Consider the following 23,542-nt stretch of genomic DNA (forward strand, 5'->3'; position numbering starts at 1 on the left):
TATTTGCAATTTGCAGAATTTAATGGAAAGTATGCACAAATGGCTTTGATCAATTCTTGTTTTCTTTTGAAAGGACTTAAAGTTTTCTCTTGAAGATCAAAAACAAAAGAACTTGGAGTTAAGTAAACTTCTGGAGCAAGAGAAACAGCTGTCAAGTGATCTGCAGCAGAGGATCGAATCCCAAGAAGCACTGAGTGCTGCCCAGCTGTCACGTGAGCGAGGCCGTAACTCTGAGTTGCAGGTGCTTCTTGAATCAGAGAAGGTTCGAGCTCTCGAAATAAGCAGTGCCCTAGAAAGGGAAAAAGAGCTGTGTGCTCAGCTTCAAAGTGCTGAAGATAAGGGGCAAGCTGGAGCACCTAATCCATCTGAGGAATTGCTTAAAGAGCTACAGAAGCAAATGGATGAAAAGCATGACCGTATAGTGGAGTTAGTAAGTGAGATGGAGAAGTACAAACTGGAATCTGTGCAAGTGAGACAGCAAATGGAGAAAGAAAGGCAGATTCAGAGACAAGCACTACAAGCAGAACAAGATGCTAACATAATAGTACAAAAGAAACTCCATGAACTAGAGTCCAAAGTAGAAGACCTTCAGTGGCAACTTGGAGAAAAGAAGCAAGAAGTTCATAAATTAGGGAATGAAACAAAGAAGTTGCAGGAAATAATCCAAGATCTACAGAAAAAAGAGCAGGAGGATGAAGGAAGAAAGGAAGCCAAAAGGACACCAAGCCACAACCCAAATGAGGTACAGTAGGATTGAAAGTAATGTGTAATATTGAAATATACAATTTAGCTTTAATTCTTTTGCTCAATTATGTGTCACTGTGCCTTGACGCAATCTATGAAATAGCCTGCAGACTACAGAACATGGGCACCAGAGAATGGAAAAGGGAAAGCATTCCAGTTTGCTTCCTGAAACTATTCACATGCTTCCTCCTGAGAGTGAAGTTATAGGAGTACATAAGGAGGAGCACAGAAGTGTATAAGAAGGAGCACGAGCAGGAGAAATGCATCTGGGTCTATACACACACTTTGTGTCTCAGTACAGGAGAATGTTCCTTGCAACCAGTTGCAGGAATGAGCTATTCCTACTCAGGAATGCCCCAGGTCACTGCCCTTAATCTTTAGTTCATAAACTGCAAGGGATCTTTGAAACATCATAAGGGATCTTCCAACAGCTTCAGTAAAGAAATGAGTAAGCAATCAAACAAACATATGTATGAATATGTGTGTGTTAGCAAACAAAATAGAAGGAAGAAATCAAGGTAAAAAATCAATTTAGGAATTATCCTAATTTTTAGACGAGTGAAAGTGCTGTCTCTATTGTCTCTAAGTTTTTCACTGTCATAAAAAGTTAGGTGAGTTTTAAAATTATTTTTAAATTACTTTTAGAAACTTGCTTGTAAGAGATAAGTGTTGCTGGGTGAGTGATTTGTGGGTAATCGCAGAGAGGACTGACAGGAGACTTGCTTGCCTCTTTGCTCACCATGGTTTTGCCCATCCTGTCATCATTTGTTTTACCAGTTGCTTGTATGTGGAGCCAAGAAGGAAATTTTTCTTTTCTACTTTGGCTACTGGTTTTTATCTTCTGAAGCATTGGAAACTACCCACATCTAGAGGCAGGCTGTTGAGTGTATTGGTAACTGTGACAGCAGCAGCCTTCCTGCCATGCTCTTTTGTGCACCTTGTTCTTCTGCACACAGGGAACTGCCAGCACTGTGATCAGCAGAGTCTTCTCTTGGATCAGGTTAGCAGCAGCCGTTGGGGTTTTTTCCCTTCCTCATCAGCAGTTAGTCTGATCTGCTTGGCAGGACTTTCCTGGAATTTCAAATAATTAATCTCCTGCTGTTTCCTGTGACATTTGAAACACTCTTGATTATCTTCTTTGGTACTATCCTGTAGAGGAAACAGCCAGAGGCAGAGCCACGGGCTCAGGTTTCTTTCTGAGGGATAGCAGTTCTTCCATGGCAGTGTTGGGAGGCTGTTACCTAGGAACATCTCTTCAGTGCTTGTGGTAGCATCAGTGGGACTGGACTGACCTCCATGACCATGGCGGTCTCTTTCAGCCCCTGTTATTATGACTATAAATTTGTTACCAAAACACATAGGCCCAGTTGCCCAGATTCCTTGCACAACTGGTAAAGGAGCTGCTGATGGAAGAAACAGAAAGGCTTAGTGACATCCTGCTGAGTTTTTTGACTGGATTCACACTGTAGCTCCGTGATTGCTAGTTCTTAGTCAAGAAAGACACTAGACCTAGACTAGAATGATACTTTAGTGCTTCATTACAGCGGTGTTGTAGTCACATTAAATTTCTTTCTCTGCTAGAATTATCTGTTCTTCAGTTTCTGAGTGTGTTTCAGAGTCATATGTTTTCATTTTACAGCACTGGATCACATACATTTTATAGATATATATATATATATATATATTGAAAATACGTATTTCTTTCCAGACTACCTGGGATACACCCAATGACAGAACAAGAAATTGGGTTCTCCAGCAAAAAATGGAAGGAGCTGAGACAAATGAGTTGACTTATCGCACACTGACAGGAGATCTCTCTGCTGCTACTGAAATTCTGGAAAAAGTCAGACAAAAGCTGCAAAATGCATCTCCAAAGCTGAAGCAGTTGGCTCGGAAAGCTGCTAGCAGGTTAGACCAGTCTTCAGCAATTTGGTTTAGTAAATAGCAGCCAGCAAGCTAATATATTGGGTTTGAATCCTGATTCACAGACTGCAGGATTTAACTGAGTTTGGGGTTGTTAGTTTTATTGTGTACAATACATACACAATTTTATTGTATATGCTGTTACTTGAGATATACTGGTGGAAGAACAGTCACAGAGTATCAAGTGCTGCTGTAAATCCTATATTTTTTAATAGGGTCCTTTCTAAGGCACAGCAAAATAGTCTTTTTTTCCTCTGAAAAGTGATAAGATTTATCTGGGTATGGTATAGGTAGATGAATTTTAAATAGTAATTAAATAGTTCATCATGCATAAGGGAATGAATATAGGGATTATTGTTCTGCATCGTCTTCCTTGGGGAAAAATTATTATGGTCTAGTGAAACTGATCTTGATTCTTATTTTTGGAAGGTTACTATCTCCATAAGATTTAAAAATAACATGGTATTTAGGTCCATGGGAGGTTTGAATCTGTTCTTATTTTGCTGTGATGGTCGTTTAATATTAAACATTCCTTCTGAAACATTTGGGCAAAGCAGAATGCAGTATATCTGGGAAGTACCCTAGGATTTTGATCACACAGATTCAACAGATTTGTGGGAAGCAGAACCACTATTTTAAATATGCTTCATGTAGAATATCCCTGTCTGCAAGTGAGTGAAAACTGTTCTATATACTTACTTTTCAAATCAAGACAATTTTGTTCAGGGTCACTTAGCAGTCTGGAAAATGTTGCCCTGTCTCCGGTACTGCTGAAGTGACTTGCTATAGATCCAGTGCATAGGAATCCATGGAAAGTCCTTTTAGTCTGGCTTGTGATATCAGAGTTGATCTGCTGTTGAAACCCCTTTTGTTTCAGATTGCAGTTTGAAACAGCAGATGATCAGGACTTCATTTTACTACAAAATGCTATTGAAGAAGTTATTTCAGAACTGAAAATACTGCCTGGATTGCCCGGTCTGGAAGAGGTGAGAGTCAATGCTGTAACTTTGATGGGAGAGTTAGGATGAAGAGCTGTGAGCAGAAACTGCAAGGAGTTTGTCAGCCTGTACTTATTCAGGTCTTTATAGGAGAAAATTCCAGTGAGTGTTCTGAATGGAATTTGTAAAGTGTAAAAACCCCTTTCCATTTTTTTTTTTTTTTTTAAATTTTTAATACTTTAAAAGTAATTTTTCAACTTTCAAATCAAAACTTTTTCAGTTTCATTTTAAATTTCTGCATCTCATGGCTTTTTCTTTAGAATATTTTCTTTTCAGCAGTAATCCTATAACTGGGGAAACTTTTCTCAGTACTTCCTGATGTTAAAATCAACATTCAGTATTTACTGTATTATGCTGACACAACACATTTACTTAAACTGCCCTATATTTACCAAATGAAAGGCCACTGAAGATTGAGTGGCATGCACTTACGTAAAAAAAAATGAAGTGAGGTAATCTGTTGCAAAGAATTCAGCAATATTTGATTTTTAAGTGAGCTTGATTTGGTCCCTAGATTTGGTCCTATATTTTAAGCAAGGATTTTCAATGTAACTTGAAAAAAGCTTTGAGGCTTTTCTTTTCCTCTGGGTTAGATAAACATTAACATGGTAGAAAACTTTGCAAATTGTTATAGCTGGTACAATTGAGGTTGTACGAAAATACTTTGTTGTAATGTATAGGGTAAGTATAGACACCATGATTTGTAGTTTACATGTACACTGAAACTTTTTATATGAAGTTGATACAAAGCTATCATCATTATCTCTAAACGATTTTCACTGTAAGCCAGTTATTTTCAAGCTGGCAATTTGGATCTAAGAGAAGTTGAGTTTGGTTTTCTTTCTATTGGCAATTTGGATCTAAGAGAAGTTGAGTTTGGTTTTCTTTCTTCCTCGTAGCTGAAGATGGTGCTGCCGCCCGGGACTCCATCCAGCTCTCTGACTGAGAGGCTGCTCCGGCAAAATGCTGAGCTGACAGGCTTTGTCAGCAGACTGAGTGAAGAGAAGAATAATTTGAGGAATGCTGTTATGAAACTGGAGGAAGAACTGAGAAGATACCAGCACAGACAGCCTTCTGCAGACTATGTATGTCCTTGGTGGTGCTGATCTAATGAGTTATGTATACAGACATAAAAGCCTAATTTTTTGTCTTGGTCACCCAGTTGAGAGTGATCAAGCTATCTGTCTTTCTTGGCTTCCCTCTACAGAGGGAATTGATGTGATTTATTCTTGTTCAGTGGCCAGTATGCCTCAACTCTGTTGAGTGTAAAACTTTGTGATTTTACCTGCTTCTTTTTGTTAACTACTCCTTTATTTTAAATGCTTTGTGCCTTTCTTTTTTATCTCTATCTCATTGCCATGATAAGCAGATCCAGATAGACCCAGACAGCCTTCAAGATCAAGAAGCTAGTATGATCCAGTTGAGGGGACTTTTTTTTTAGAGAAGCTGTATTTTTCTGGGACATTGATTGGGCTCCTTAAGTCACTGGTTTTGAGGTGTCAGAGTGCAAGGGTGGCCTCAGATCCAAGCACTGAATAGTTTTTCTCATTAATTTTATGAGCTCTCCATCAAACCAATGAATAGAACGACATAGCTTAAGCTTCTCCAAATTATGTCATTCAAATTCAGTTTCCTTTGTCTTCAGTCTTCTAGGCACTCATCAGATGTTGGAGTTAATATTGATACTCTTGTTGCTTCTGAGAAGGAGATTTGGAACAGAGAAAGGCTGTCACTGCAGAAATCTTTGAAACAAGCTGATGCAGAACTCTCCAAGCTGAGAGCAGAGCTCAGGAGTGAGGCTTTCCTCAGAGAACTGGGATCAGATACTGAAAATGCTATTCTAAGGGTAAGAAGATTTTTTTTCCCCCACATACTAACTAGAGCTGCTTTAAAAATTTTGATTAGGGCTTATTTTTCATTGTGTTCACTCTGCTTTATTCTGAGTAAAAAGATGCTAATTCAGTTATAAAATGTTCATATTCAGGTACCTGACTATTCTTTTTTCTCTCCAAGAATGACATGTAAACACCTAAGTTGTCCTTTTGTGTGTGCTCTATTTCTTGCTGTTTCGGTGATCCTCAATATATGAAGTTGCATTTAACAAGTGTGAGCAGTAGCACAGTCTTCTCCATGGAACTGAAAAATGCATAATCACAGAAATGTTGTAGAAGTAACAATGTTAAAGGTCTTGGGACTGTTGTGATTCTTGGAGCTTATGGAGCTTTTTGTCTTTTTCTCTTGTTGCAGAGGATTTATGGCAAATACCTACGGGCAGAGAGCTTCCGGAAAGCTCTGATATATCAGAAAAAATATTTGCTGCTGTTACTTGGAGGATTCCAGGAGTGTGAAGAAGCCACACTGGCCCTCATAGCACGGATGGGGGGACAGCCTTCCTACACAGACCTTGAAATCATCACACAGCATTCAAAGGGTTTCACACGATTTCGCTCTGCAGTCAGAGTGTCCATTGCAATTTCAAGGTAACCTGCAGGAAGTTACATTTCAAACAGATATGACTGTGCTGTTTCATATATACTTTTCTAGCTCTCCAGTGAAATCTAGAAATTTTCATATTCCATCCTGTTTAAATGGTGTATTTTTGGTAGTCATGAATATAGTAGATACTTCTAGGGGTGACAAGGTGAGCAGAATGTAGGTGATTTTGTAATAGGAATAAGCAGTCTGATTGTAGCTGAAAAGGGCTCAGTATCTGATAATCTCAGATGGAGTGTACTGGGTAAAGTCATATTATTAAAAAACATTATTACAATTCTAAGGATTGCACTTATTTACAAGGGTTTTTTCTGCAACTAAATTTCATTTAAAGATTCAAGTCTTACATGTAAGTATAATATAGATTTAGGAATTAATTTTCTTAATCTAGGTAGTCCTTTGAATTTCACAAGACTAAGGGTGAGCGGGAATTGGTGAGGAAGAAAAGGTAAAGTTTATTACTGCATAGTACTGCCATGTTGCTAACAAACCTTCTTCACAAAGGTGTGAACCCCCAGGCACTTCTGCTTGCTATTGTTCTGAGCCTTGTGTGTTGTATAAATTGAAGGAAGTGTTCACATACCTGTTGTGAGGATTTTACTCATAATGCTCTGCAGTTGCAGTTTTGGGGCTGCAACAGAGCAAAAAAGTATATTTAGTATGATTTTTAAATACTGGTGTGCTGTATCTTTGGTGTTTGAGCCATTTACTGTCCACTTGGACCTATACAGCACCTCTGGAATTGTACAGGGGGAACTGAAAACAGGTTTGGACAAAAGATAGTCTTACTTAGGGATATGCAAAAGGATGTTTTGTACTTGATACTCAGGTTTTAGTTGCCCATCTGTTAAATTTGCTTGCTGGTCAAGAAATTCTTCTACTTTTTAGAATACAAGAAGGAGATTACTTTAATCAGAATATTTCTTTTATCCTGAAGCTGTTTGTTTTTTTGTTTTTTGAAAATTTGAAATGCAGAATGAAATTCCTGGTTCGTCGATGGCATAGAGTTACAGGTTCTGGAATTCTGACTATCAATAGGGATGTCTTTAGCCAGAACGCAGGTAAGTCACAGTCCAGTAATGACTGAAAAAGTGGTATTCACAAGTCACACCACTGCTTAATGGAGATGAGTTTTGATTTGTGTTGTCCTCATGTGGAATGAATGGGGGCTGTTCCCTCTTTCTTTTGCTATAATTGTTTGGATTAACCTATTTCTCAGTTTTCATGCTCAGCACAGACACTAACCTATTTGCTTTCTCTTCAGTTTTGTTTTGCTCCATCCTGGGTGGGATTAAAAAAAATATGGAAGGTTTCCCTATGGAGCATGTTCATGAAAGCAGTTTTAGCTGAGTCATTGGAGTTTTTGTAGGAGATCTGCACCACGGGGTCCTTAGAACAAAAGCTTATCATTCTTTTGTTACAGGTTTAAGTCTGGGAAATAACAGTTTTCTGTTTGCTTTTTGGAAGAGTCTAAGGAGAATCAGAAGCTTCTTTATTTTATTTACTGTCTGTTTAGGTCTGCACTAAAATCTTTACTCAGTCTGTGAGAGTTTTCTCATTGACGTTAGTGAGGCCAGGATTTCACCTCTGCTTTTGCTTGAGGGAGTCTGAAAGTGGCCTCCACTTGTTAAATGCCATTTCTGTGATATGCAAACAGAAAACTCATATCTGAGATTCCCAGTAAAGTGCAAAAGGTCTTACTTTTTTATTTTTCAAGACACTGTTTTTTGTATTTCTAATATTCTGTATATTTTGTATTTCTAGGTAATGAATTACGGTCTGATTCATTTTCTGGTGGCATGGATCTTTATGGAGAACAGAGGCATTCTTCTAGATCCAGGTCAGGCATGGAATCTCCTAGATCTCCTACAAACGTTCAACATATTTGGGTTTTTTTTATTCTCTTTCAGGCACTGTTTAAATAACTGAAAGCCTCAATGTTTACTGCTAAGGTTTGTAACCTTTGATGCTGCAAGATCTAACTTTTTTGTAAGAATATGTCAAAAATGTCTCAGGCATTCAGTGTGTGATTACTCATCACATGATTTGAGGCTAAAGCTTGCACATCCCTACCAGTGAAACTGGGTATTTTTCATCAAGGGCAACATTTTTATGAGTTCCATCATACTTTGATGAGCTTATATGAAGTTGTGAGTTCAGGTCTTCACTGAATATCAAATTCTAGCCATTTTTGGGTTTCATTTTAATGTAAACCACCTCAATATTTGTATTGTCTTAGTTTGTCATAACCATAACAGTTTACATGGTAAAAACCTTTAATCTGTGTTAGCCACTATTGACTTTTACTTACAGAGGGTAATGACAAGAGGCAGAATCCTGTAAAGATGGCCTTGTCCTTGTTGACACAAGCTTCTTAGTAGAAAACTAAACTTCAATCTACCATGGATTCTACTGCAGTCTCATTAGGAATTTGCTGATCAGTCTTTGTCTCAAAAAAATGCAGCAACAAATCCTGTGCAGCAGAAAGAAAATGCCAGAAACAAAGGAATGGTTTCTCTGGCTTGGGCAGTAAGTGTCAGGGAGGTTAAATGGGTTTGATGTGCTGGCTGCTACATGGATATGCAGCCATAAGAGATCCCTGCCTACAGTATTTTGCTGTGTTGCTGCTATCTTGACTCAAAATGTCCCTTTTTGAAACGGTGTGTGTTGTTGTGCCCCTAGGCTGCAGGGGATGCATGCTGATTTAAACCCAGTGTCCTTCGCCTGTCCCCAGCTGCAGAACTACGACCCCGAAAGGGCTCTGACAGATTACATCCATCGCCTGGAGGCGCTGCAGAAGCGGCTGGGCAGCGTGCAGTCAGGTGGGGCTCGGGCACCCTGCCGGCACCTCTGGGCAGCACAGGGCCCACTGCCACCTGGGTGCTGGTTCTCTGAGATACATAACAACTTCCATTTCAATTTGCAGCCTTAAACAAGAGGCATTTCTGAGCTGTGGCAAAAAGCTCACTGAAAAGATTGTAAAATTCTTTGAAAAGTGATACAAACACACTTTCATTATAGATTTTGAGATTATTGGTAACACTTGACTTCCCTGGTCTCTAATAAATGCACAGCAAGGATTCAGTTGGCATCTTGCTAAGAGTTTCGGTTATATAGAGAAAAAGATTAAGACATGGAAGAGGAATTTTTTTCTCCTACCAGTTTGATTACAGAAGTTACAGTCAATTTGCCCCATAGATGATGACAATTTTTGTACTGAAAGAGGAATACATCAAGAAAATTGTCAGAACAATGGGATGAAATTTATCAAACTTGAGTTTTGAAGTTCTTGTGTTTGTCTTCCCCATCATTTGGGAAAGTTTTGTTCTTAAAAGATTTGATCTTTAAAAGTCCCAATTCTATGATTTCCTGTGTAAAATCTTTCATGATTATTCAGCTGAATGAATGTATGTACTTGTTCCAAGTAATCCTGATGACATTTTTTTCTCCATCTTACAGGTTCGACTTCATACACTCAGTTGCACATGGGTATAAGAAGATAATAATACCCTTCAACATCTCCATCACTGGCAGTGATGCTAACAGATTGCCTTCTGTAAATCTGTGCTCTTTCTGTGCTTTTGTATAATGTGTATATTGTGGGACCAATATGAACACAGCTATACGATTGTATACAGTTCCATCCTGGCACACCCACAGAGACTGGGATTTATGGATGTAGGCACTTTGTGTTCATGGGAAAAAAAAAATCTGAACAAAAAAAAATCCCCAAACAAACCCCCCAGCCATTAAATTACATGTATATTTGTGGAATGCTAATTTAAATGATTAACTTATGAAGTGTGTATTTATCAAAAGGGTGCGAAGATGAAACTTGTGTATTAATTAAATTGAGCTACATTCAGCAAAGTTTACTTGCACTTTTTCTGGCAAGGCTACTGAAGTTACATTGACTCTCGTAATATTTGCTACTGGCAGTGCAGACAGAATATCACTTGTAGAGACCTATTTTTGTAATGGTAGAAGTTTTGAATTTTATGGGTATTTTGTCAAAGTACTGAAATAAACATGACTTCATGCTTCTAAGTGTGTTGAAGAACCGCTCCCTTATTCACATGGAACAGGTTGCTCCTGCCTGAGTTCCTCCTGCTTGTAGTGACTGCAGCTAGACTTTCTACAGAGTCCAAAGTGCTGCTGTCAGAGAGAGGGACAGGGACAAGCCTGGCTTCTGCAGGCCCTGGTCACATCTGACAGGGCTGGGAACGAAGAGCCTGTGCTCCCTCAGCTGCCATGACTGATACAAACACAAGATTTTACAACAGTTACAGTGAATTTAGACCAGGAATGACAAGACAAAACCCTGGTTACATGGAGCACTGCTGAAGGGGGCACTGCCCACTCCAAGAGAGAGTTACAAATTTACTGATGAAACCTTTTCAAAAAGAAGTAAAGAATTGAGCATGGAAAACTTCCCCAAGAGGTTTGTTTACAAATTTAATTCAAAATTCCCATGAGCCAGAGCTCATTACCATTTATCATAAGCATTCTTGAACCAAACACCATTTAGCAATCCTGCATGAGTCATTACAAACCCAGACAACATTCAGCTATTTCACCTTTTTACACACAAACATATTATTTACAAAATTCATGTTGTTCATATCTTCATATTGTTACTCTTACACTTGACATCAAGCTTCCAGAAATCACCACTTTCAAATTTTTTTTGAGAATTACCTGTTTCTTTCTGAACATAAGCATTTTACAACTACTTCAAGTTAGACAGTTAAATGGCTCATTCTTGAAATGACTTACCTGTGAACACTTTGAACTCTGCCTACCACTTAGCTGCACAGTAATGTTTTCTTAAATCAGCCAAGACCATCATTCACTTGGAACAGGATCATAAATGTCAAAGGAAGGGCACCAGCAAGTACAGTCCCCTGTGGTGCCTGTTCCCAGATGGGTTTGCTGAAATTGGGTACAGAGGCAAGCCTTGCCCCTTGGTTGTCTGGGGAAAGTAATCTTCAATTATTTTTCAAAAGGAAGGAGTTCCAGTTGTAGAAATTACTTTATCCTTCATTAGGAGGATCTGGCATGCACCTTAAAAGTGTTACATCAATAGAAAAGACGCTTTTGCTTTAAAAATGCAATGAGAAAATTGTAGAACAAGCAGTTATACACAGCAGCAGTAAACAGTGTGGGCAAACAAAACAAATGCAAAACTTCAATTGCAGAAGTTTTGCTACTGTTGCTTTCCTAACAGTAGATTCATCAGCTTTCATCTGCCACTTATCCTGTCAAAATTTTATTCAGAAGTCTGTTAGTTCACACAACTTTAAAAAGTAAGGTTTTAGCGCCAGAGTTTACAGTGACCGCCTCTTGTATCTGATAACAGGGTTGTTAGGTGTGTGTATCATTGTTGTATAATTTATAGTTGGAAAATAGTCATTGATGAGATCAAATTCATACAAACGAAGCAAAGTAGACCAAATAGTCTTAATTTGAACATAAGCGAAGTTTTCTCCAATGCAGCGATGACGGCCTAAAAAGAGAGCCATAAAATGCAGTTAGAATATTTTATTGGATCACCTCTGACAATCAGAAAACTTCAGAAGTTTTATGCAGACAGTAGTTGCCCCTTTCTCAATAATCTGAGGCTCTGATGTTTCGCATACCCCATTATATAATTCCACCCAGGTCTTATTTTTCCAAGTTGTCACTGCATTAAGCAGAGGAGTAAGTGGAATGAGGGTGTGCTGTTCTGTCCCCACTAGACAGCATTAATTTATGTATCAGGAAAGAAGCATTTGCAACACAGAAATGAGATCAGCTCTAACTCCATCACAGCAGTATTTGCAAACTGTTCTGAAAGTTGGGACTCTGCAGACTTTTTCTCTGCCTTCAACTGAACTTGTGTTACCAGGTTTGTCCTTGACTTGAAAAGATGTGAGTCAAGCATCACTCATGCTAACCTGAAGGTGTTTTGATAACTGCTGTGAGAGATACATACACCTATGACAAATGCAGAACTATTAACTTTTTTCTTTTAATAGCACCTTCAGAGTAAGAAAACTTTCAGGCAAAAACAGGGAAAAAACCAAATCTATCCTCAGATGCTGCAGTGTGGAGAGGTGCTGTAGGAGGTAGTTGGTGTGAGCCACCTCAGCACAACCTCACACAAGGTGCTGCATTCTCTTACCAGCACCAAATGGAATGTATGTAAACTTCTCTCCAGCTGCTGGGTTATCTTGGAGGTATCTGTCAGGCTTAAAGTCCAGAGCATCATTCCAGGAGTCTCTGAGTCTGTGATTTACAGTGGGAGATACACACACTTGATGGCCGGGGGGAATACTGTATCCAGCAATAGTCTATAAGAGAAGAGACAAGACCCCACATGACAAAATGTCTCCATTTTTCTTTTTAAAATGTTACCTGAAGTGTTATATCATGATGCTTTTAATTTCAAGAGTTTTTGGCCAAGTGCATTTAAAATTACTGCAACCCAACGCTTCCTCTCATATTTGAACAGGACACAGTGCTCAAGTAGTTGCAGGAACCTTCCTGCTGTTTTAGTAAGGCTGACAGTTTTACAGAAGGAGGTTTTTAAAAAAAAAAAGAATGAAATTAAAATTTATTGAAAGCCTTTGACATTGAAGGCACATGGTTAAAAAAATACTTGAATTTTTGACATGGTATCGTACTTGTACAAACAAACAGCAAGTTTTCTTTCAGATTTACCTAGCTTGTATTAAAAGCAAGCCAAATTTTTCTATTACAGCAATTAAAAGTACCTGGCAAACAAAAAAATGGTGGCACCAAACTAAGCTCAAGTAAGACTGGTAACTACAAAACTACTGGCTTTGCTGAAAGAAAACAGCACATGGCTGTTGCTAGATCCCAGAGCTGCTCTTCTCCAGGTGGAACAATCCCTGTTCCCTCAGCCTCTCACCACCAGTGCTGCAGCCCCCTCCCAGCCAGGTGGCCCTCTGCTTGTTTCACTTCATCAGTCTTTTGCTTGCTGGGGGCTGCAGGGGTCTGAAACTGGACACAATTCCACATGAAGGTAAAAAAAAATACCAAGTTCAAGCTATTAATTGCTTTCCTAACTCGACATTGGCTTTGCTACCGTGGACAGAACCACAGAATGCCATCAGCTTTCCTCCCTGCCAACAAACACAGCTCACTTCTGTTTCCTTCTGCCAGCTGAGACCTAGCCTGTGCTGCTGCAGTGAAATAAGCTCCAAGAAGTGTCCTCACCTGAGGAGTTCTGGCCATTCTCATCATGGTCATTATAGGAGGTCTAAGCCTTAAAGTTTCTTTTAGACAGCGATCCAACAAACTGAGATCCTTGAGCTGAAAATAGAGAGAAAATGATGTACCAAAATTTAGCCAAGTTTATTCAACTCAAACAAAATGCTATTTTATACCATTCAAAAAACATAAAATAGTGAAGAGTAAGCAGTTTATATTTACATGTGCTTCATTAGCTACACTGATTATTTCTTTTCCATTTGATTCAATTAAGAAGGAAAAAAATCACTGACCGGTGCAAATACAACTACTGTCTTAGTGATTTGTCTCTTTAGTATTTTCTGTTGCCTAATTAAAGAACAAAGTCACACTGCATTCTTTCCTCAGTGAAAGTATGAGGATCTTCTACAGAACTGTCATTTATTAAATAAACATAGGAATGACAATTTCCCTAATGAACACTGATTAAAACAACAGTATCAAGCTGAAAATTTACTTGGACAGGAAGAGAAGAGGAAATGAACTAGCAAACTGCATTATCAGAGAATGACTGTGCCAATTATTATTTTAACACAAAAGCATATGACTGTATTTCAGGTCCAATGAGCTTGTAATTTTTTTTAAATAAGCATCTAAAAGTATGAAAATACCCCTCAGGACTTACGTAACATACAGACCTGATCATAAGTTAAGGGTGGCAAGTCCTCTCCACACACTGCTTTCTGTTCTGCATAGCACTGCTCCTGCAGGGCTCTGTCCCTGGCGAGGAAGAAGCCGAGCCAGGCGCTGGTGGTGGAGGAGGTGTGCTGCCCTGCCAGCAGCAGCCCAATCAGCATCCCCGCGATTTCATCGTCCGTCAGCGCGCGCCCGTCCCTGCAGAGAATGGAACCACGCTGGAGCTTCATCTGGTCACATTCCACTATTTAGCATTGCTATTTATACAGTAGCAGTTACAATGTCTTCTAACTGACTCCTTACTCCTACTCTTTTATTGCCTACCCTAAACAAAGAGGCAAAAGATCTAAGAGTAAGGAGAATGGAGAACAAAGGGAGAGAGACTCTTTAGGAGCCTTGAAGAAAATCATTCACCTCAACAGCCAGCAAAGAGAAAGGAAGCAACCTCAGTCATCACCTCATGACCATCGATGTAAATCTCAGAAATCTGAATAACCATTGACAACTGAAGTTTTAAACCTGTTTTTAAGAATACAACTAGGACACACTGCATGCAACGAAACCAATTCAGAACACGTGGGAGTGTTTCTTGGGTTGTGGTAGATAGTTCTAACTAAAGAGCTCAAAGTTAAAGTAAATCTTCAAACAAGTCTTTAAACTCTTGGCTTACTTGTATGAAGCATCAAGTAGAGTTTGGAGCATGTCATCCTCCTTTTTCTCAGACTTTCGACGTTTCTGGATAACCTTGTAGAAAATATTCTTTATTTCTCTGTGTGCTCGATCTCGTCGTCTGCGATTCAAAACACTTCCATTAGCAACTTTACACAACGTAACACAAAATGCTTATGAGCATTTATTGGGATGTCTAGAATAGCTTACAAAGAAGAAGTGGTGGGGATGGGGGGCAATCCAAACAACAATGATGTTTAGATAAAATGCTTAAGTTGTTTCCTCTGTCAGCGCTGGTACCTGAAGCTCGGCAGAGGCAGCCAGCCTGGCAGGAGCCAGGCAGCGTGAGTGAAACCCCCGTCCAGGTCGGCGTACAGCTGAGCCACCTTCTCGTCCAGCAAGCCTCGGATCTCCTTCCCATGTAAGCAATGACTTGCTGTCAGAATGATCAGTTCTGAAAGGGCTTCAAACAGGTCTGACGAAAGGTTTGAAAAACATTACTGAAATGTGGCTGATCAGATGTCTCTTTGAACAACTCTTTAATTAGATCATGGATACCTTTTTTCTAAGGTATGTCTTTCTAGAATTTTTTCTAGCAGAGTTAGTAATCTTCCAAAGCAAGCCATGCATCACAAGCTCAATCCTTAATAAATACAAGTGAAGTCATACAAAGATTTAACCTTGAACTCCAAGTCCATAGGAAACCAGTTAATTTTGCTGCCCACTGAATTATTTTTATATAGTAGTCCTTAGACACTTAAATATCAATTTATATATTACCATATTATGAACTACGGTTCCATATAAATCATATACATTCAAAATAATTCAATATATTAAAATGTGAAATTATTATATATTATTTATGCATTTAAATATAAGTATGTATGTTTAAAGAATATTTGACACTCTTATGCAACCGTGAGCTTGCAATGATGATGACGGGCAAGTTGGGAATGATGGAAAATAACAATTTCACTTCAGTCACTTAATGTAACCATATCAGCTTCTAAGATGCAGTTTTTCACTGCAGAAACTCCCAGAGCCAAGACCTTCAGCACAGGCTCTCTAGGAAGTCAGAGCTGCAGCTTTTCCCAGGGACTAGGAAGTGGTTACACTGAGCTGATTGATACCATCCAAAACGAGCAAAACGGGTGCACTGTGAGCTGACTAGGAAAGCAAAAGTAACATAGTCCTTTCATCCCTTTCAGTGATTTTCTGAGCAGCTTTATTCTCCAACAGTCTTACATTTGATTTTTAAAAATCTGTATTTTCTTTCTTCTGATATTCACTATCCTTTTACCTTTGTAATACTTAATTTCTTTTATATTGCAGTACATCTTTTACAAAAATATACCGCATTGGCCTTAAGTACTTCCCAGAAAACTGGAGGAAAAATGCATTTGATCCTGCTTACTTTTCTCTCCACATTCTCCCCATGCTTTGAAGTACTCCTTTGTTTCTTCTTCAATCACAGATACATGCTGTCTAAACTGGGCAATGTTTAGCCCAGTTTTGAGCATCTTCTTCTGTTCCAAAAATATCTAAAAGAACCAAGACGGAAAAAGCAATCAGTACAAGGATCATCATATTAATGTGATTAAAACTTATTAGAATTTCTACTTAAGAACATCCAAAAGTAAATAGGGATTATGATTAGGATTGCAGGGTACAGCAGATACTCAGTTTTTACTAATAGGTAATACTCTGTTTTTCACTTCTTTTTCTTTGAAGCAATAGTTCAGAAACATTCAAGTAAAGTAATAGCTCAAAGAAGCTATTCTTTTCTTCCTGCAAAAGAAGTTCTCTCTTTGCAGTAGCCAAACAAAAAAATTATTTTAGTATCTTAATTAAGCTTTATCCCTGAAGATACTAAATGCATGCAAAGTTGAACTATGAAATGCCCTTTAGATATATAATCACAAATATAACCAGCCCCATCTTTGCAAAGTCTGGATTTAGCCTGTGTCCCCTGATATTTGGCCTCCTCACCTTCTCTCCCTCTCCTGTGTTCTCTCAGGCAGAAGGTCCCTGAACTAGAGATGACCCTTTCTTTTACAGAGCCCTCTCATCTCACTGCCCAGGAAGTCAGACAGGCAGGAGGCAAACTGCTTCCTAGGAAAATAGTGAGTTTCACACCATTCTCACCTCTTCCTCTTTTTCTATGTATAGGTTCACAGCTAACAAACCTACCAGTGAAAAACCCTTTGTTACATGAGAACCATTCAATGTCATGGAGATGACATTGACTCAAAAAATTATTTATTTGATTTTTATGCCCTAATTATGAATGAGGCATCTGCCCTATAGCTCTTCACTGTACCATGAGTAATACACCAAAAACTGTCTTCCCACCAAGGGCTCTGCATGTATGATACAGAACAAAAGGCATTAAGAGAAAAGCTACTTCCCAGAAGCTTCTGTTTTGAGAATGCAGTGAGGACCCCAGCAGTGTGTCAGAGGGCACACGTGCCACAGAGCAAAGAGACAAGCACATTTTCCCTTGCAGCATGGTAGCCACTCTCCAGCTTGATGGAGACAGGAATAGCACATAGGAGTGAACACATCCTGTGCAATTTCAGCGCCTCCCAACAAAAAACTATCTGCAAGAGGCTTGGAGGGAGGAGACAGTGAATATGAGTTGATGTATTGACTATGGATATTAACAATTACCAGAATGACTGGTAAGTAAGCAAGTTGCTCATTCTGAAAAATAAGGGATGGTTCTTCCAAACACATGACTGAAAGTCCCAGGATTAATAGATAGCAGCTTAAGCAGAGAAAAAGGGGTCTCAAAAGAAACTTCAGGATGACCCATCAATTGTAGAATGCCAACAAAATTTTCTATGGCTCTCTAAATGCCTTCCTATTAGATGCCTGAAATGAAATTGTGGTGGTAACACTGTGCAAAAAAAAAAACAAAACAGCTTACCTCTAGCAGAATGCATTCTGGCCACAACTGGCTGTGCTACCTCCAGCTTCATAGAGGGAAACTAGAGATAATCAGTGTCAGAGATAATTTAAAGGTCAATAGCAAACTCCCTGCATCTCTTCACTGTGGAAAAGGAGTAATTTTTGTGGGGAAAAATGATTTTTTTGAGGAACCTGAATCTGCAGAGATAATAGGAAAGAAGTCCTTCTGGTATAAAAGTATGAATTAAGGAGACCATATCCACAGATACCCAAGGCTTACTGAGTAATATGGTTCATCTCTGGACTAAAGCAGAAATCAAGTGCACTCTAGCGAAAAAGAAAGCCTAGGGTGACGTAGAAAAATACCTAATTTCAGAAAAAAGCAACAAAAAGCTGTGTATGGTGGGCCAGTGAGGTAGGCCTTAATTGTCCCTAGGTGCCTGAAGTACATGATGGTAGAGAAATGCCCATTTCCAAGAAGCTTACAGAAAATTCTATAAAACTGATGGATGAGATTAGATCACATCAAAGAACTAGCTCTTGCATGAAGACAGACATTCAAATCCATCCACAAATGAAGAGCATGAAAGCAGAAGTCAAACCATCAACCACCAGAATTAAGGACAAACCATGACCTTTAAGTTTCAAGCAGACATCCCATGACAGTCAGAATCCACAAAACAAGAACAACACAGTGAAAATCTGGCTAGCTTAGCAGCCTGATTCACAGATACTCTTCCGAAACAAGTATATACCAGAGAAGAACATGAGATGTACTGCAGAGAATTGTGCATCCTCCACACTCCAGCAGCTGCAAAAGTGATTCACAACTCCATCCCTGACTTTTTGAGGAAGACCTCTGACTATGTAAACTGGTAGAAACAAGTCTGTTAGAATGGCCCCACTCAAGGAAGAGATCTCCTAGGACACAAGAAATGATCTCCTTGTTATCCAGGCTGCAGTCCTGCTGGCTCTCATAGGGACGAGGAGCTATGCAAATCCATCAAGTGGCAAAGAACCTACCACCTAACCAACCAATTCCTTTCAAACTGCTATCCACAATTTAGTACTTCTGACAAAGGAGGAGACAACCAATTTCTCCTTTACCTACTTAGAAAGTAGCAAGTTGCAGGTAGTTAGCTGTGTATGAGATTTCCAAAAGAACAGGGCATGGACAACATGCTTATTCTGTGGATCGTGGCAAAATGCCAGTGCAGAGGCACAGAGAGTAGTGATTACTGCCCCTAAGCCACATCATTAATAGGGCAACAATCACAGCACGTAGGCAGGGATGAAAGAAGAGATATGCTAAGGAGGAAAATAAATTGATGGTCACAGAAACTAGTCAAATGACTGGCATTCATACTAACAAAATGAGGCCAGAATTGAAGATCCAAAAATAAAGTATATCACAGTGCTGTTTCTTCCACCCAACTACTCTGCTATACAACATGCACTGAACAGAGTGGAGCAAGTGTGGCCACAGAAAAGTTGGCTTCTGCAGTCTGAGAGTCTGACATGACAGGCCCCCCTCACAAACAAGAGAGCAGCCAATGCTTAGCTCAGATACAATGCCACGTGATACAGCCCCTGTGCTCCCATGCAGACTGCATTCTGCAAACATACACAGAATGAGTTCTGTCTGAGCAAAACAAAGCTTGTGCTTCAAACTGTTAAATTATTATTCCCATGTCTAGATGATTTGGCATGGCATAAATATAAAGTTATCACTCTTAGGGCTTTCTCAGAAGAAAGACCTGAAGTTGCTTGGAAGGAAAATGAGCTGCAGGCAGTGGCATGCTGCAAGGGAAGAAATAAGTGACTGACTGGTTTTTCCTCTGTGGTGAGATTAGATGGTGTCAAAAACAAAAGATAACATCCAGAGTGACAAATAGCCAGGTGGTAAACAAAGCAATCTGAACATACCAGATTATCCACACCAGATTATCCTGCTTACCTACTGCAATATGTACAGATCATACCAACAAACACAACCCCAGCACACAGAGCCAAGAGCTCAGGGCTGCCTACTCAGCACTGAAGCTGCCCTGCTTTTCTCCTGATGGAACTGAAAATACAAACCGCGTTGGGGACGTCGTAGGCGACGCCCCTGCCGAAGACGGGCGTGGTGAGCCGCGAATACACATCCTCCGCGTTCAGATCCTCGTTCTTGCTGTTGAAGAGCAGCGCAGCAGCATCACTGCCCAGCAGGTATGTGAATGTCTTGCCAACCATAGTGAAACTGAACACGGGTCCATACTAAGAGAGAGAATAAACAAAAAAACAATTTATTTGAAATAAGAACAAAAATCATTAAATCCCTATCCGTATAATCTTTCATAAATTAATTTTTCTCCTAAGAAGTATCCAGACATTTAATAAAGATAAATATATTTTGAACCACATTTAAATTCGTTCTCTATGTACACGCTAGTGATATCTAATGTTATGATGAACACATGCGAGCATGCACATTTTAAAACCATTTATTTTAGAAAACATTAATAAAAGATCAGTCACACAAAAAAAAAACCTAGCAAAGATATTGCAGCATATATTGACCCCAGTAATCTACAAACACTGTCTCAAAAAATTATGGATTTATGGATAGATAATTAGGGGCAAATATGATTTTGAAGTTTAAAAGTCATCTCTAGCAGACCTTCATGCACCATATTCAGTTTTCTCTAAACTAACCAAGCTAAGGTTTAAGCTTATAACTCTAGTTTTAGACAATGTGAAACAGCTTGATAAATTTAATTTAATTGAAATTAAGGCTCTACTGATTTAGTTAATTCCTTCTGGGCTGTTACAGTATAAAAACTACTGAGGTTTTATGCACCAGCTCTTTTAACATCAGAGAGGCCCACAGAGGTAGTCAGCTACATTCCAACTCGGTCACAGATTGTTAAAGAATATGAGTAAAGGTTACCAATTATAGTAAGAAATAATTTCATGCAAATGACTTTTTAATTAACTTGTGATTCAGCTATGAGTATTACCCAAATGTACAAGCATATTTGTGATGTGAATCACGAGAGGTCAGAAAACACTACTGCTACATAAAGAGATCTGAAGATCACAGAGCCTACTGTGCACACTCCATTCTATATTTGAGATGGTAAATGAGAATAAATTGATTTTAAACAGGCTCCAGACAGAGAACTTAATAGATACACAAAACTATGTTTGTATATGCTCAGCCAATCCTGTGGGAAAACGTACCTTGTCATAAGCATTTTCCAAAAATTCAATGGGACTCTTTCCAAATGCAATTGCATGACCAAGGAAAGGGATGCCTGATGAAATATAAGGTGGGTAGTTCTGTAGAAGAAAGAGAAAAATAAGCACTGAATTTTCTTCAGAGATCCTCACAGACTCATGAACTAACAGAATATCCTGAGCTGGAAGGGACTCACAAAGATCGAACTCCAAATTCCTGGCACTGCACGGGACCATCCACAAGGGTGACAGCATGTCCGTGACAGTTGTCCAAACGCTTCTCGAACTCTGCCAGGCTTGGTGCTCTGACCACTCTTCTGGCATGTGCCAGTGCCCAAGAGTAATCAAATCATGTCCATTTACATAAAAACTAACCACAGAGAAGTTTTACATATATTTGTTTAAACTCTTTTGTGAAAAGGGCAACTTTAAAAAAATATTCAGTTGTTTAGATAGAGCTATATTTTAAAGCAGCAAAGGTTAAAATAATGTTAATATGATTACGATTCTTCCTACACTGCCTCTGAATGTGAAGCACAAAGATACTGCAACAAAAAAGAAGGCAGCCAGAAACGAAACAGTGCTGGAGGATTTGCTAAACAGCCCCTCAAAAGCACCTTCATACATTAGCGCTGTGTTTCACGCCTCACCGGGCACTTTCTCTTAAGCTCCACCGATGAAACAGCACCGGGAACGCCCCAGGGTTCCGCCAGCCGCGAGTGTCTCTGCCCCGCGCGGTACCGAGCAGCCCTGTGAGAGCGAAGCGGGCCGGCTGCCCACGGCGCGGCTGCTGGGAACGCCGCCCGCCCGCCGGACCCAGCCCTCAGGCCGGGCTTTCAGCGCCGCTTGTCCCGCGCTCCCGAGGGCTGTCCCGGGGCTGCTCCCGAGGGCTGTCCCGAGGCTGCAGCGGCCGCCCGGCTCCCCCAGCCCGCGGGCACCGTCCCTGCTGCGCCGCCGCCCGCCGCACTCACCTTCTGGTCGGAGCTGAGGTGTCGCCGGTAGCCGAGCTGGAACAGGTAGCCGAGGCTGAGCGCGAAGGCGGAGGCGGCCAGCACCAGGGAGAGGGGGTTGCCGACGGCCACCCGCTCCAGCAGGGACCCGCCGACCTCCATGAGGTTCAGCATCTTCTCGGCGCCCGCCGCCATCGGCCGTGGCTCCGCGGGGCAGGGCAGGGCCGGGCGGCGCGGTGGGCCGGGCTGGTGCGAGCCCGTGCGGCGGCTCCCGGCGCTGGGCTGATCTCTGCCCATGTGACGATTGCCGGCGCCGCAGCCAATCCGCGGCCGCGCCGCGCGGCGTGACGGCATCGCCCGGGCTGCGGCGCGCGCCATTGGCGGGCGGCGAGCGGGGACCGGACCGGGCCGGGCCGGGCGCCTCAGGGCTCGGCCCCCTCAGGGCTTCGGCCCCGCGGCGCTTGGCGTCTGGGTGTTCGAAACGCTGGGTGTCTTCGAACACCCGGACAACGCGGTTCTCCTGTGGGAAATTATGCCTATGACGGTGAGCCGTGCCTCGGGCATCACTGCCGGCGCCCCCGCTGACAGCCCAGGACGCTGGTTTGTAAAACTGCACAGCGCCCGGAGAACGAGGACCGCTTATTTGTGTTTAATTCCGGATGCGCCAAATGTTTGATGTCAGAAAACCCGCGTGTTGTTTTTGAAATGAGTTTCCACTGAGATGTGAGGGATTAAGATCAAATAGTGCACAAAGCTGCGTTTGGAAACAGAGACCTCATCACAGCTGAGGTCAGCTTGTTGTCCACGTACAGTTTTTGTATTAAACGGGAATGTATCTTAATGCATTTCCGGAAAATTCTGGTTTGGGTAGGTCTTTTCGAGGCAGTATTTTTTCATCCACTGAGTCCAGTCAGTTTCTAAAGTTTAAATGTGTACATCTGGGAAATCTAGCAGGAATTACATACAATGAGACATTTCAACAGGGTACAGTTGCAAAGATTATCTATAATGCTTTTAAATAAATTTTTGCAAAGTTCAGAAACATAAATTCCCTACTAAATCTGAAAAAAACTATTTGTTGTCATCAGTTCTGAGTACTTTTATCAACTGGAAAAGGTGCACAGGCAGAAGCATAAGCTTGTTACTGAATGAATATTCTTGTAGGTTTTTAAAACATGTAATATCCTGTGGTAAACCCTGTATCAACGTCTCACATGTGCTGAGTATTACTACATGAGTGGAGGTAGCAGTGAATGTTTGTGAATGCTGAGAAGTGCATGGAATCAATGTTGAGTATCTTCAAACTCTTCATGTCACCTATGGGATCTAGTAAAGTTTTCAGTTTGTCGCCTGCAGTCTCTGAAGTTTCAACACTTTTCAGGGCCAAAGGAAATTCTTCAGTGCTGTAGTGATTGAGAAAGAGTTCCTTCATATTTACAAGCCTTGACAATTCTTCCAGGGAACATAAGAGCTATCACTGGTTGTTACTGACATTCTGCTCTGTCAATTTATGAAGTAAGGACATTTTTGGTGGAATAGTCTCAGTCTATTTCTTCCAAGGAGGAGGATTCCCAGAATAATTACCTATATATGAATATAGGTTTTACTTAATTTTTATGTAATTACTAATTATATTTAAATTTATATAGAATAGTCATTTTGTACATTATTTTTATATCTTTACCCTATAATAGTAACAATTAAGGTAAAGCAGAGCTTTTGCAAACATTTTTGCAAACA

The 23,542-nt window shown here is 40.3% G+C and overlaps 2 protein-coding genes across 4 annotated transcripts in view; one reads left to right on the forward strand and one right to left on the reverse strand.

Moving 5' to 3' along the window:
- AKAP9 (A-kinase anchoring protein 9) overlaps positions 1-10,205 on the forward strand; it is a 105,656-nt gene extending 95,451 nt beyond the window's left edge. For all 3 annotated transcript variants that reach the window (XM_066553213.1, XM_066553222.1, XM_066553231.1), the window contains 10 exons: positions 74-742; positions 2,453-2,652; positions 3,545-3,653; positions 4,565-4,750; positions 5,311-5,511; positions 5,913-6,145; positions 7,134-7,219; positions 7,923-7,998; positions 8,841-8,980; positions 9,618-10,205. In XM_066553213.1, the coding sequence (XP_066409310.1) occupies positions 74-742; positions 2,453-2,652; positions 3,545-3,653; positions 4,565-4,750; positions 5,311-5,511; positions 5,913-6,145; positions 7,134-7,219; positions 7,923-7,998; positions 8,841-8,980; positions 9,618-9,661 (1,944 nt within the window). In that variant the 3' untranslated portion in view covers positions 9,662-10,205. The remainder of the gene's footprint in view (positions 1-73; positions 743-2,452; positions 2,653-3,544; positions 3,654-4,564; positions 4,751-5,310; positions 5,512-5,912; positions 6,146-7,133; positions 7,220-7,922; positions 7,999-8,840; positions 8,981-9,617) is intronic.
- A 395-nt stretch (positions 10,206-10,600) lies between these two features.
- Positions 10,601-22,061, reverse strand: CYP51A1 (cytochrome P450 family 51 subfamily A member 1). The gene is made up of 10 exons (XM_066553244.1): positions 21,824-22,061; positions 20,856-20,954; positions 19,713-19,889; positions 16,135-16,261; positions 15,018-15,192; positions 14,719-14,838; positions 14,051-14,246; positions 13,380-13,475; positions 12,322-12,490; positions 10,601-11,664 (listed from the first exon to the last, which is right to left on the reverse strand). Exons 1-10 carry the CDS (start codon positions 21,995-21,997, stop codon positions 11,486-11,488), a joined length of 1,512 nt encoding a protein of 503 aa, XP_066409341.1. The 5' UTR covers positions 21,998-22,061; the 3' UTR covers positions 10,601-11,485.
- Positions 22,062-23,542: the final 1,481 nt, after the last annotated feature.

Source organism: Molothrus aeneus, chromosome 1 (assembly GCF_037042795.1).
Source record: "Molothrus aeneus isolate 106 chromosome 1, BPBGC_Maene_1.0, whole genome shotgun sequence".
Lineage (NCBI taxonomy): Eukaryota > Metazoa > Chordata > Aves > Passeriformes > Icteridae > Molothrus > Molothrus aeneus.